The sequence below is a fragment of the Tursiops truncatus genome, chromosome 6 (assembly GCF_011762595.2).
Source record: "Tursiops truncatus isolate mTurTru1 chromosome 6, mTurTru1.mat.Y, whole genome shotgun sequence".
Taxonomy (NCBI): domain Eukaryota; kingdom Metazoa; phylum Chordata; class Mammalia; order Artiodactyla; family Delphinidae; genus Tursiops; species Tursiops truncatus.
In genome coordinates, this window is record NC_047039.1 from 2,579,693 (window position 1) to 2,594,099 (window position 14,407).

At 50.3% G+C, this 14,407-nt stretch overlaps 1 protein-coding gene across 8 annotated transcripts in view; it reads right to left on the bottom strand.

Moving 5' to 3' along the window:
* Positions 1-1,042: 1,042 nt before the first annotated feature.
* The window catches only part of SH3RF1 (SH3 domain containing ring finger 1), a 161,246-nt gene continuing 147,881 nt past the window's right edge, over positions 1,043-14,407 (bottom strand). For 6 of the 8 annotated variants that reach the window (XM_073805712.1, XM_073805713.1, XM_033857518.2 and 3 more), the window contains 2 exons: positions 13,602-13,912; positions 3,709-5,685 (listed from right to left, as the gene is read on the bottom strand). In XM_073805712.1, the coding sequence (XP_073661813.1) occupies positions 5,517-5,685; positions 13,602-13,912 (480 nt within the window). In that variant the 3' untranslated portion in view covers positions 3,709-5,516. The other 2 variants (XM_033857515.2, XM_073805711.1) reach the window with 2 other exon arrangements.

The window sequence follows — 14,407 nt, forward strand, 5'->3', positions numbered from 1 at the left end:
TGCTTACCTGAGGAGGGCTTGGGGTTTTTTTTGTGTGTGTGTGTTTTTTTTTGCGATACGCGGGCCTCTCACTGCTGTGGCCTCTCCCGTTGCGGAGCACAGGCTCCGGACGCGCAGGCTCAGCGCGGATCACGGGCCCAGCGGATCCGCGGCATGTGGGATCTTCCCGAACCGGGGCACGAACCCGCGTCCCCCGCATCGGCAGGCGGACTCTCAACCACTGCGCCACCAGGGAAGCCCCTACCCTGGGTTCTTGAAGACAATGTGCTCTGAATACTCAGCAGTGGTGGAAACATGGGATGGCCCTTCTCTTCCTAAACGACGTCATTTTTCCACCTGCCCCTGAACTCAGCAGTGATCTTTCTCTCCAAAGTGGGTATCCCTTGCTCTCTCACTTAATTTCCAAGCTCTCATCTCCCTAAAACATTGTGGATGTCTGCTCCTCCCTTCCAAATCTGTGACCCCCACAGGTCGGGGCCTTAGGTCCTCTGTCTGTCCGAGGGGAGATTCAGACAGAGGAAGGAAGCTGGCACAGACCCGTCTTGAACGGTGGAGAACAGTACCACGGCAGTTCCCTGCTCTCCTGCCAGAGACACTGCATCAAACATGACCTAAAAGCCGTGCTGTGTGCATCCTTCCCCGTCCTGACGTCTCCCTAAGCGGCAGCACACTCTACCTCATCTTCGTCCTTTACCTGTGCAGCTCAGAGAGGCTCCAATCTGCACGTCATGGACTTCCCAGCGGGGATGCTTTTCATGGTTGTGTAGCTTCTGCTGCACAGATGTCACCAGAGCCCCACCGATGGACACTTAGGCTGTTGCCGGTATTTTGCTGTGATAAACAACACTGCAATGGATAAGGTACGGGCATTTTACACCTGATGAATAAGTGCCTCTGGAAGACAGATTCTTAGAATGGGTGAATGCATTTGCAATTTTGATATTTTCTAGAATGCTCTCCCTAGATGTTTTATCAAATCACGTTCTCATCAGTAAAATAAGTGCTCCTAATTTCTAATTTTTAAAATTTATTATTTTATTTATTTTCTTTTTTTTGGCTGCGTTGGGTCTTAGTTGTGGCACACGGGATCTTTCGTTGCGGCGAGTGGGTTTCTCTCTAGTTGCGGTGGGCAGGTTTTCTCTTCTCTAGTGGCGCACAGGCTGCGGGGTGTGTGGGCCCTGTAGTTTGCGGCATGCGGGCTCTCTCACTGAGGCGTGCGGGTTTAGTTGCCCTGCAGCATGTGGGATCTTAGTTCCCCAACCAGGAATCGAACCCATGTTCCCTGCATTGGAAGGCGGATTCCCTTTCTAACTTTTTTTAAAGTTTCCAACTTTATAGGTGAAAAATATTTCACAGTTATTAAGTGCATCTACATTAGAAATATGGTAGAACACCTTTTAATATATTGGCATTTCTTTTTTGAGGAACTGCCAGTTAATACTGGCATCAGGTTGGTGTGGGTGAGAGAGCAGACTACAGTCAAGGGGTTTATTCTCACACAGATCATGTCTGGAGACGAGTAGTTCAGGCCGGCATGAAGGCTGCAAGGTTATCAGGGTCTCAAGCTCCTCGTTTCTTTCCCCCCATCATATTAAAATGTGGCTTTGGTCTTAAAGGTCACCTAGGCTCAAGATAGCTGCTGGAGTACCAGCTAACGTGTCTACACTGTCTACACTGCAGGCTACAAGAAGGAAAAAGAAAACGGCCACAGGGTGTGTGCCTCCTTCCTTTTAAGAAGCCTCACAGAAGCCCCCTTTGACATTTAGCTTCTGTTTCAGCAACAACTCAGTAACGTGGCTGTGTCTGAAGGAAACTGGAAAATGGGGCTTTTTAACTGAGGGCGTTGCCCGGGAATCAGTTAATAAGGGAGAAGAGGGCACTGGGTATTGGGAGGGCACTGGCAGTTTCTGTCCCATATTCTTGGTCAGTTTTACTTTTGGATTTTCATTCTTACTCTTATTGAGTCCCAGGAGCTCTTTATATATGAAGGAAATTCTCCTTGCCTGTCACAGGAGTTACAAAAATTTTTTCTATTATTTTCTTTTGACTTTGATTAAGGTCTTTTGTCACGTAGGTATTTTTTCTGTAGTTGAAGGTATCCGTGTTTTCCTTTTTACGGCTTCTGGTTTTTGAGTCACATATAGGAAGGTCTCTCCTGGTTCCTTCTGGGACTTTTACAAAGGTCTCATACCCGGAAAGATTCAACTCAAGGTCAAAGCCTTCTGGAACCGAATTTCCTCTCTACGTTGTGGGCCATAGCAGTGGCAGCTGGCTCACTGACCATTCTGCTACCTCTGGAGACTTAAGGACATCACTCAAGTAGTCTGACCTGTAACCATAGTATGGTGACTTGAAGACCACTGCCACATGCAGGTCTTTCCATCAAGGTTCCTGGGGTCTGGGTGGCTGCAGAGCAACAAGAATTTGCATTCAGTGAGATTAAGGTGCTGTTTAGGATGGAAATTTAAATAGCCAAGTCAGAAAGTTATTACAAGTTATTAACAGAAAGACAAGAGAAATGAGAGAAACATTCCTCTGTAAAAGAGGGAGGGTATTTTAAGGCATTTGTAGTTCACACAGGCCACCCCAACAGTTCCTTCTGGTCTCTGGTGAGAATCACTTACCACCAAGAACAGAGCCGGGCGTTCACAGGAGTCAGGGAAGGGCCAGCCTGTGCTCAGCTGGACACGGCGAGTCTTGTGTGACACCCCCTCTGTCACTGCGGTTGGTTGGCATATTCTTTTTCTTGGAAAAAAGCAATTCAAATAGGATGCTACCTCGCTAAGAACATAGCTTAACTGGTTCAAAACAGTTTTTAAAAAGTTCACATGGATACACACAACAAGTTGTACAACTTAGTCTAACCTCTACTAAAAGCGCTTTCCAAACTTGTATCCTAATGTGTGGAGCTCTGGATTGAAATGTTCACCTGAGCTTCTCTGGAGGCAGGAAAACACTGTCCTGTTCTCATTAGGAATAGAAAATTACATGCACCGCAGTTGGAAACACCACCTTAACTTGTCCTTTCTAAATCTGATTAGACACAGCAAAGGCTCGTGCATACACCCCAGGAGAGTGTAGTGAAACATCTGAAAGCAGAGGTGAAAATAGTGCACGTGTTAAAATAGCGCTTTTCACAGGGGGAAACTAAATGATCACCGACTTGCCCAGGTGGTTACAAAGGTAGCTTCCGGCAAAAGCTCTCATACAACCTACAATTCCTGATTCTTAATTCTGACAATTTGATAGCAACTAAAAGTTAAATTAGGAAAATACTTTTTTAACCCGATAGACGCAATCTTTTTAAACTTACGACTTGCTGGCTTTCCGTGGGGGTTAAAATCACAGCGAGTGTGAAGATGATGGGCCCACGCCTTGCGAGACCTGCAGGCTACGGCACGGCTGGTTTAGGTCTGGTACTCCCTTCTGTGGCCAAGAAGAAACTTCCAGAGTCACCGGACGGTTTAGCCACCGTGAAGGGGGAAAGCAGTGCAGCCCCTGGTTGAGACTCCACACGCTCTCCTTTAAGACTGTAAACTCTCTGGGGAAACCTTAATAAACAAGGTTTGTTGGCTGGAGAGGTAAACTGTGGATTATTGTAGATGCCATCTGTCTGAGGAACATGCAAAGAATTTTTATGCCGTAGAAACTATGCCATGTTTAAAACAAAAAAAGAAAAACTTTAAGGATGGACACAATGGATGCATAAAGGCTGAACATCAAATTTTAATCTTGAACCTTTTCTCCAGTCTTCAAATGATTAACATGAAAAGGAACAATAAATTGCAATTTTATCATTACCTCAATCGCCGTGTAACAAGCCCTTGTTACAAAATCTCCATCTACAGTGCCCCAAAAACCAACAGAAAACCCATACATTATATTATCTAAGTGATCTATTAACAGATGAAATTTTAACCAACTTCATACCAGGAAACTATTAACAGAGGTACTTCAATCACATAGCTTAAAATATGGAGAAAAGACAGGTAAAAAAATGATCTTATCCTGGAGTAGTAGTCTTCTTACTTTTTAAAATTTTTATAAAATACACTAATTTCCCAAAATAAAGAATATTATGACACATTGGTGTCAACTTACACAGATGAAAGCTGATGGCAGCTTTGTTTCTAGCTAAATTTCATTTCACCAAAACTTTATATATTACATGAATATCCCAGTAAAGTATTTTTTAAAAAAATTCAATACACAGGAACATAATATACAGTGTCTTATAAAAACAAATGGTTAATTTAGGAATGATTTCGTTTCAACCACGTAATGGATCTCTTTAAGATCATGAAGCCGCTAGCTACTGCGAGAAGACGCGCAGGCCATGTTTTGATTCCCCAGCTGCAATTCTTAAAAGTAAAAAATGAAAAAGGGTTTTGCGTCTGCTTGTTCATGAGAAAACTGTGGCCACGGTCTCTGACATCGCCAAGCCCAATTCCCTGGTTCTGTTTGGAGGGCGGCCCTGACCCAGGCTGCGGGGCCCGACAGGGTGAAGGTGGGCTGTCAGGGCGGGGCTGCAGGATGCGGGCTCTGCCCACCTGCACCCACCACCCTGCAAGGGGGGCGCCGCCCTGAGGCCCCGCCTGCAGCCACCTGGAGGGACAGGGAGCCCGGGTCACAGCCGGAGAGGGCCTGGTTTGGGGCAGAGGAGGGGCTGCCCAGTCCAGCCCAGGCGCGTGGGCATCACCCGTGGCCTCTGTGCGGGGGGTCCACCACCCTCGGGGGCGGGGGTGTGGGAAGCGCCACACGGACGCCTGGGCCGCCTCGCAGGGTCCCTCCTGCATGACTGCACAGGCAGGTCCCCAGGGTGACAGCGCGATGACATTCAGAGCCATCCTCAGACAGCTGGCAACCTCGGTTCTTCAACTTCCAGCCACCGAGCTGAGCTGCTCCGTTATGAAACTAAATCTATTTCTGAACACATGCTGTCCAAGGGCTGTGCTTTATTCTTCCTTATTCTAGGGAATCAGAGACCTTCAAGGTTAAACTGAGGACCAGGTCTTGGAGTGATTCCCGACCCCAACCAGAGAGAGAGGCTCCTGCCTCGCTACCCCGGGGTCCCTCAGCGACACGGACTCACTTGCGTGTCCTGGTTTCCCAAAGAGACAACCAAACCCGAGAACGGGCATCTCTGACTCTAAGAAGCCGAGGTGAAGCCCGGGGGGGCAGGGGCTGCCTCTGCGTCAAGGACACGCTTTTGCTCCCGACAGGGGATCCTCCAGCTTCTCCTTGGCTATCATTTCATAAATTAATAATTTCTTAAAATCATAATCCAAAGAATTTATCTATTACAAGAAAAATTCAAGTTTAAAAAAGCAAATAAATTAGTTAAGCCTTGTAAACAGGTGTCTGTCTCAGCTAGATATCTCTTTAGGAAAGGTTCCTCTGTGGAGTGAATCGGACAGGACCAGGCACACGGCACGCACCCTGGTCCTGCCGCCCCGGGGCCCTGTGGGCCTTGTGACGGATGCCGTGATAGGCCAGGTCCAGCCCCCGGCGGCTCCTCAGATGTTTTCCACGAAGCTCCCGGGGAAAAGGCCCGTCTTCCCGTTCCGCTGCAGCGTGCCCTTGAACCAGCCGTCCTCCCGCTTCCTGTGCACAAACACGATGTCGCCCTCCTTGAGTTCCAGTTCTGCCTCACTCTGCGGGGGGTAGGAAACCACCACCCGGTGCCTGCAAGAGAGGGGGGGGAGTGAGGGAGAAAGAGATGGAGCGGGGAAGAGAGATGGGGGGGAGAGAGAGATGGGAGGAGATGGGGGGGAGAGAGAGAGAGAGATGGGGGGGAGATGGGGGAGAAAGAGAGAGATGGGGGAGAGAGAGGAGAAGGAGGGAGGGGAAGCAAGGAGGAGTGGGGGGAGAGACAGAGTGGGCTTAGTCACAGCTGCTCAGAGTTGAGCAAAGCCAGGGCACACGCCTGAGACGCTGACGGAACAGGACGGAGCACAAGTCTGCCTATAATGTTGGTAAAATGACTCAAAATGCCACCGTCCCCTGTTGAGTAGAGACTTGGCATGAACAATGTTTGGATGTGCATAATGGTCCACAACTGCCCAGGGGCTGATTGAGGAAATCCTGCCCTAAACACCCCAATTCTCCCTGGGGCAGGTTGTCTCAAGGTCCACACAGGGAGGGGAGGACGGAGACCACCAGTTCAATCCACCACCACCGGCAAGGAGGCCGGCATTCAGAACTCAGTTGGTCTGACATCTGTGTCTGTTTCTCCACTGGTCTCAACTCAGGTATCAGTGGAAAAATATGTAGTTATTACGGAAAGATTCCAGAAGCCTTGCTGGTTTAAGGTCATCTACCCCCTGCTTCCATGCTTCTTCGTATCCTTCTGCAAAATTATGGTTAAGAGCCAGGGAAGCCAGAGGGAGGTGAGCTGTTTTTCACAGTCTGTGTGGTCTCCGCCCACCTGTGTGACCAACAGAATCCCGTGAAAATGATGGTCTCTGGTCCTGAGGTGAGGTCCTAACGGGCGTGCGGCTCCCACCCCGCTGTCTCCCGGGAAACCAGTCCCACACTGTCAGCTGACTCATCACCCTGTGGACAGGACCACACGCCGGGTAACAGACGTCTCTTCCCATAAGCCAGCGGGACCACCTTGAAAGGGGTCTTCCAGCCCCAGTCAAACCTTTACACAACTGCAGCTCAGGCTGCCATCTGGACACTCATCCTAACACACAGCGTAAGCCAGAATCACCCAGGCAAGCTATCCCCAAATTCTCAACCCACAGCACCATGAAATAATACATACTTACAGTTATTCTAAGCCACTGAGTTTAGGGGGTAACGTGTTATACAGCAAAAGATAACGAATCATCTCTCCCTGTCTCACGCTAATTAGTCAGTCTTCAGCTACAAAAGTGGTTGGGTTTCTACTCTCCTTTGGGCCTCAAAGTCAGAAAATGAATTTAGAGCCTCACAGGAATTACTCTTAACGGCAAGTAGAGAACGTCATGGGTGAAGAGTTGGTCCTCAGAACCGATTCTACAGAACTGCCCCAAACTCATGAAAGCCATCTGAGCCCGGGCCTTTTGAAAGATTGCTAGTTTCACCAGCCTCCATTCCATAAAACCCAGAATCCACTCATGTTAAGACCTGAGGAAGAGCCCCAGGCTATGACTCTATTAAAAAAAGGCATCTCTGCAAAGGCCCAGGGGCCACCCACCCCATTTCCGAGCAACCCTGGGCTCGGGAGCCAAACCATCCTCCAGGGTCTGGAGCAGAAGCGTGGCATGGAGGCTGCCCAATCATCTCCAAGAAAGGTGCAGAGAACTGCAACGTGAGTACCGACAGGCTTCAGTCAAGCTTGGAGGAGGTGGGAGAGGCCTGGCCCCGTGGGAGAAGTGGGCCTGGGGTCCACGCAGCCTTTGAGGCCCCTCGGAGCAGCCTCACCGCGGGCGGCCATCTCCGCGTGGGCCTCGGTGCTCTCATCTGTGGACTAGGGCCGCAGGGGCCAGAGCAGGTGGCATCAGGTGATGCATGGAGAACACAGGTGGGACGCACCCAGGATGGTGTCTGTCACAGAGCTGACACCCCAAGTGCCAGCCCGCAGCACGATCGTGGGGCTCCGGCTAGGGCGGGCGGGGGCCTGGCGCTGCAAGGAGGCGACCGACAGCCGCCTCCACCCAGGAACGACTCAGACCACACCCTGAAGGAGAACGTCCTGACAACACACTGACAAACTTTAGAACGGCAGAGTTAGGGCTCTGGAACCCCTTCTCTGACAGCTTCCCACTGTGGACTAACCTGAAGGAAGGAACCCAGATGAGAAGACTTCTCAACTCTGATGCCAACAGGCTGAAGATCCACGTGAAAGCTCATGCCGCCGGGACTTCCCTGGCGGCCCAGTGGTTAAGACTCTGCCCTTCCAGGGCAGGGGACGCGGGTTCGATCCCTGGTCGGGGAACTAAGATCCCACGTGCCGTGGAGCAACTAAGCCCGCGCGCCACAACTACTGAGCTTGTGTGCTCTGGAGCTCTGGAACCCGCGCACCACAGCGAGAGAGGAGCCTGCACGACACAACGAAGAGCTCGTGTGCCGCAACTAAGACCCGATGCAGCCAAATAAATAAATATTTAAAAAAATTAAAAAAATCCAAGCTGCCACTTGGGGCAAGTTGAAATTTGAGCAAAGCTTTATAATTATGGAAAGTAGCGTACAAGTGACTCAAATCATATTCACAGTAGCTCTCTGATGAAACGTATCCCCACCGGTCCTCTGCCAGCTGCCTTACAGGTGAAATGGAACAAAAACATTTCTTGAAAAAAGTGAATAGTTCCAATATGTGCATTTTAAAAACGGTACTAAACCAATTTTGTCAAACGTTTCCTGAACTAGAATCGCTGCTAGGCTAAGACCACGATCTTCCTGCCAAGCCCCCAGGGCAGTGGATTTTCACCGCTAAGGGACGGGCCTCCAGGGCTGATATGAGTGGGAACTGCGACCTCGGGGTGTAGGGAGACCAGCCGGTGCAGCGGAGACTCTGCTCAGATGCTGGATGTGCCTCGAGGGTGTCTGCACCAGGTTTCCAATGCAGCCGCTCAAGGCCAACAATGGGCCCAGCCGGCCACCGTCTCAGGTGTGGAGGAGCTTTGCCAAGTGGACGTTCAGCAACCCCCGGCAGATGAGAGCACAGCCGTCGGGCCCCCGGATGACGCTCGGCTGGATCTGAGCAGGGACGCTGGGCAGCCCTGAGCCTCAGGGGCCACACTTCTTTCCCGTGGCCGCCGCGGGACCTGGGGTCCACCTGCAAGTCTGCACTCCGGCCACGCCGCTGCGTCCCCTCCCACCTGACCAAACAGCCTGCCTGTCCTCCCGCCTCAATCTCCTCCTGTCCCCATTCCATTTTGCAAAGAAGCGAAATACTAACTTTAACTGCCAGCTCTATTTGTAGCTATTTCTGGCTCAAAACTCCTTTCGGCTTCCCAGCGCCTCTCAGTTAGGTTATTCCTCAGCCTGGTGTGTGAAGCCCTCAGTGACCGGCCTCAGTCTCTCTTTATAGCTACAGCTACTATTATCCCCACAAATGTGCCAAGCACGCCTCCACACGGGGACACTCCCCCAGGCGTGGCCTCTCTCCCCACCCCATGTCTTGGCTCATGTGGTCCCCTGGGGACTCTCTCAGACAACCTCCGCGCCCGCCCACGCCTGACAGGCCTCTCAAAGCCTGGCTCCCACCTGCCCCGCGGCTGCAGGTAACTTCACACCTGACCAGATTCCAGAAGCCTCGGCACTTCGCACTGGCATCCCGGCCTCATGCATTCGGCCAAAACATGAGCTGCTTCAGGGGCGAAGTGATGGTAAACTCACCGTATACACCTCATACCACCGAACACAGTACATACACATGGTCATTCTTTTTTTTTTTTTTTTTTTTTTTTTGCTGTACGCGGGCCTCTCATTGTTGTGGCTTCTCCCGTTGCGGAGCACAGGCTCCGGACGCGCAGGCTCAGCGGCCATGGCTCACGGGCCCAGCCGCTCCGCGGCATGTGGGATCTTCCCGGACCGGGGCACGAACCCGTGTGCCCTGCATCGGCAGGCGGACTCCTAACCACTGCGCCACCAGGCAAGCCCCATATGGTCATTCTTAATAAGCATGCCGAATGACAAAAATAAAAGTCCTGATCGTATAGGAAGACTACTTTTTAAATGGACAAAGCTCCTCAAAAAGGAATGAAATTCTGACATTCAGAGGTTACAACGTGGATGAATCTTAAAAACATTATGCTAAGTGAAATAAGCCGCACGCAAAGGAACAAATATACGATTTCACTTGTGAGGTTTGCAGAACAAACTCATGCAGTCAGAAAGTAGAATGGGGGCTGTCAGGGGCCGAGAGAGGAGGGAACGGGGAGTTAGTGCTGAATGGGATGATGGATAGTGGTGATGGTTCTACAACAATGTGAACGTACTTAACGCTACTGAATTGTACACTTGGAAAAAATGGTAAAAATGGTATTTGATCACAATTTAAAAATTAAGATAAGTGAATTTAAAACTTAATGGAAAGATGAAAGAAAGCAAAGAAAGAAAGAAAAGGAAGGAAGGAAGGAAGGGAGGGTGGAACGGAGGAAGGGAAAGGGAGAGAGAAAGCAAGAAAGGAAAGCGAGAAAGAGGAAAAACCACCCAAACCTGCACAGTGCTTGGCTGCGGGGACGCATCTCCTGCCCCCTCTGGACAGAGCCCTGGGGTCACTGCGGGACGTACAGAGTGGCTCACAGACCTGGCCCTGAATAGGCCTCGGCCTCTTGGTGGCTGTGTGACACTAAATGAATTTTTGGTGATAATGACCAGGGTGGAATTTGAGAAAAAGACGCTTGCTGTATCAAGAAGCTTCGCTGACATCCCAAGGGCAGTCCTCCCGCTCTGGGCTAAGGCATCTGGCTTCTGACTAGATGAGCACTTGCAGTCTTTTAGTAGCACGAATTTTCTATTTCCTTAATTTTTCTGGTCTCTCTCGTGTTCTCTGTAGTTGGTGCATTTTTGTTCCTAACCTCTCCTGGTTTAGCCCAAATTGCACCCCGTGACTCTGGGAAGCACCCTGTCCAGCTCCCTGGCCTGGGGGTGTCCTTCACTGCTTTCTGCCAGTTGCGACAGCAAACTGCTCTCCAATTAAGTACTTCGCTGGCAAAACCAAACTCACTCGCTTTGTAGTTTGCTTGAAGTCCGAGTGAATTATGTCCATTGCTTCACCCAGTGGATTCACTGTCACGGGCTCAAATTAATCATGCTGTTTAAGCCCGACTGCCTTTCTGTAAATCTCTCTCTACCCAATTTGTATGTTTCTAACCATTCTAGCAAAATCCCTCATCAAAGATCAGAGGTTCTTTGCCAATTCAGCAGATGGGCTTATAGGTATGTGGTTTTATCAGTTTAATTCCTAAACTTAAAAATATACAGAGATGACCTGCTGTGTCTCCTTAAGCCCTTTATCTGTAATTTTTCTTTTTAGTAGGAAAAAAAACTGTCACATGCCCTTTCTTTTATTTGTCGTCCCTTCTGAAATATTTTATTTCTGCTTTCTCTTTGCCATTTCCTAATTATATTTTTCCCAGTCCCTCCAAAAGAGAGCCTAAAACATCTGTTCTATTATTTCCACTGTCATCGATTCTATTCTGCCTCCAGGATATAACATTTCTTGCTTGTTTTCTTCAGTCTCTCCAACAAACACTGAAGAATCCTTTTGTTCCTCAGAGAACAGTCTCAGCTGACACCAAGATCTGTCAACACACCTCCAGGCTCCTCCTTCCTTATTGTGAGATGCTTATGTCTTTCTCTCCTGAGAACGCTTCTTCCGCCTGACAGCACTGGGCACCCTGGTCCCATTCTTTCATTTGAGATTTATGGGGCAGGGTCATGGTTTGAGAGGAAATTTTATTCCTGTTCTCATTCTCATCCGTAGATGAATTCTATCTCATACTGGACCGATGTTAGACACTGACAAATATTTCAGTGAAATTCTACCAGGAAAAATTCTACCAAAAGAACCTCAGGCTTCTGCGCTTTGTGGGGGCTGGAGTCGTGAGTTTTTAGATTGTGAATCGAGGACTCTGAGATCATGAAATGCTTCCTGAATTAGACTAATGTGATAGTTAATCTTCCCTGCATTTTTAGCATGAAGTACTTTTTATGATGTTGAAAGTTCTGAAATACTGAAACAGGCAATCCCTAAATGATGTCCTCGGTAGCTTCTGAGTAACCAAAAAATTTCATTCCCAGTGGACAACAGGATAATAGACTGTTTTCCTCTTCTGCTTGTTTCCGCACATTTTCCTGTTGTTTTTATAGTCAGGCAGAGCTAAGAATCCAAGTCAGATTCATAACATCAGCCGCGCTGTATGAACACAGAAGGGCTGGGAGAAGTCGGTCAGGCTGGCTATTACATTCAATATTCCAGTGAATACATGGATTATAAAAATATAAACGCGGGGCAGACATTCTCTCCCAAGAGCACTTTCCCACTTGTAAAGAGGGAAATGGTGCTATACAACACCCGGAAGAGGATTCCAGCACACCGTGCCCCCTCCGTCCCACCAGTAAATCCTCTCCGCTCCCCGTCTGAGGGGCAGCCTGCCCCTGAACCGCTGTCACCTGCCTGCACCGGCGGCCCCTCCTTTGCAGATGCTCTGGACAGCAGCATCCTGCTGTGAGCAAGGAGGAAGGAGCTGGGATGCAGAAGCTCACAGACTGGGCACATGTGGCATCTGGAAAGGAATGTGTGCTCGGGGAAGAAAAGTGTCACTTGGAACAGTCACGCCGCCACCACAAATGACAGGGGAGGGGAGAGGCTCACGGCTCGGAGGGAAACTGCACATCAGTGCCCGAGACTGAAAGAAAGCAAGCAAGCTGCCGGACTGGCACACAGGTGCGATCCCTGGAAAGCAGAGAAACACCGCAGAGAAGAGCGAGACTCTCGGAATAAAGGATGACGTGAATTTGGGGCAGGATTTCAAAGCTTTACTGAGAGCCCAACAGATGAGGGGAAAGACACAACGATTTTATTGGCGGGACAGAAACACTTTTTAGGGTGACGTCTCATTTCATAACTCGTTTCATAAGGGTCAGAAATACATGAAGTTATTTCACTTCACTGTAAAAGTACACAGTAAATTGTGTACCTTGTACTCAAGGCGTGTAGGTTGTTTGACGAATTCTTTCCCAGGTTATTTTTGAGTAATAAAGTGTGCCCCCCCGCAAGTTGTCTGAATGAAAGCCTCAGATTTTGGTGGGTACAAGTGTTCACCTGAAATAGAGTTAAGGTGAATTTAAGTCATTTGAAAGTATAACACTTTCTAGTAGTTTTTGAATGAGTAACAGAAAATGCTGCCCCAAAGGCAACACCTCCACAAACTAGAAATTTGCTTTATTTATGAGATGCAGGGACAGAGGGAATAAAGCTTACAGAGACAGATGGCACCTTTTAAAGCACGTATTTATATATTACTGCATTATGGGAAAACAGTCCTCTATTTTTAATGTACTGTGCCGTGTTTCTAATTCATACGATCCTAGTAGGTTTTTGTCTTATTTACTCGATTTTCTCTCCTAATGCGCCCCTAAGAGCCCCAGCAGCGGAATCAGAAAGGGTGGCTCCCGTGTGTAAATTACGGTGACTCAGGGCCACAGTCACGGAACGGGGCTCGTCGTCCTGCGGGTATTGGAACCCACTCAGCGGGTCAGGAGGGGGTCAGGCGGGGAGAACTCGGCCGCCCTCTGGCTCAGGAAGCACCCAAAGTGAGTGGGCAGATGCTCCAGGTGCTTCACAACTAGCAGGTGTGACGTGAACCTCTGATGAAAATGCCAAACATGAAATGAGGGCGGAGGGCTGGCCCTGAACGAGGAACGAGAAGGAGCGGCACCAGGGCGGCGGTGACCCACAGCCCCGTTGGGGACAGTGCTGGAGACACGGACGGAAAGGGGGTCACAGCCCCGCGGGGCGAGAACACAGAGCGAACGGCAGAGGGGGAGCCCGTCACCCCAGGGGGGCCAGGCTGGCCGTCAGCACGGACCCAGTGAAGGAGACGTGAGGCCCCTCGGACGCCACAGACCTGCCAGCTCCCCGGCAGCCGTGACCATGGACTCACCTTTCACAGACCGCAGGCCTCGCGTCACCGGCCGCCGGGCCCAGGGACGAGCAGGGCTGCCGCGGCGGTGGGGCCACCGGGGCCGAGTCCAGGGAGCAGGTCCGGCGCTGCGGGGCAGGGGCAGGGGCCGGGGCCGGGGCCGGGGTGTCGGCATCACAGGGCCCGGGGCAGGCGCAGGGGGCGCCAGGGGCCCCGGGCAGCAGCTCAGCCCCCGGCTCGACGTCCAGGGTGGGCGATGCCGGCGGCGACCCACGCGGCTTGCGCTTGGTGGAGGCCCCGGAGAGCAGCTTCAACAGCCCCTTTCTCTCTTTCTAGAAAAAAGAAAAAAGCACGAGAGTCGAAGACATGGTTCTGTTGCTGCAGTTTCAAGCTCTGATGTGAGCTTTCGAGGGGCGCCTGTGGGTGTCTGCGGACTCTCGGTCTGGATCCCGGGGGCGTGTGTTCACCTGCCCTTGGCCTCCCCCGCACCTGCCTGGGCATTTTCCCTAGTTCTGGACATTCCACTGCTCATCGGCATCCTCCACGGAGGAGGTAAGACAAGCAGAGAAAAATGATGTGAAACCCAAATCCCACCAATTCACCTCTCAGGCTTGGTGAAGGCAAAGTAGCACTTTGGGACAAAATGGAAATTTCAGATTATGGCTTTAATTTCCTGAAATTCTGCCTACCCTAGCTCTAATTCTTGTGTGCTGAATTAGCATAAACCTGTTCCCATTTCTACAGCCACAGACCTGACACTTATCATTTATAGGGGTGATGTCTGTTTTTTTTTGTCCGTGCCGCGCGGCACGCGGGATCTTAGTCCC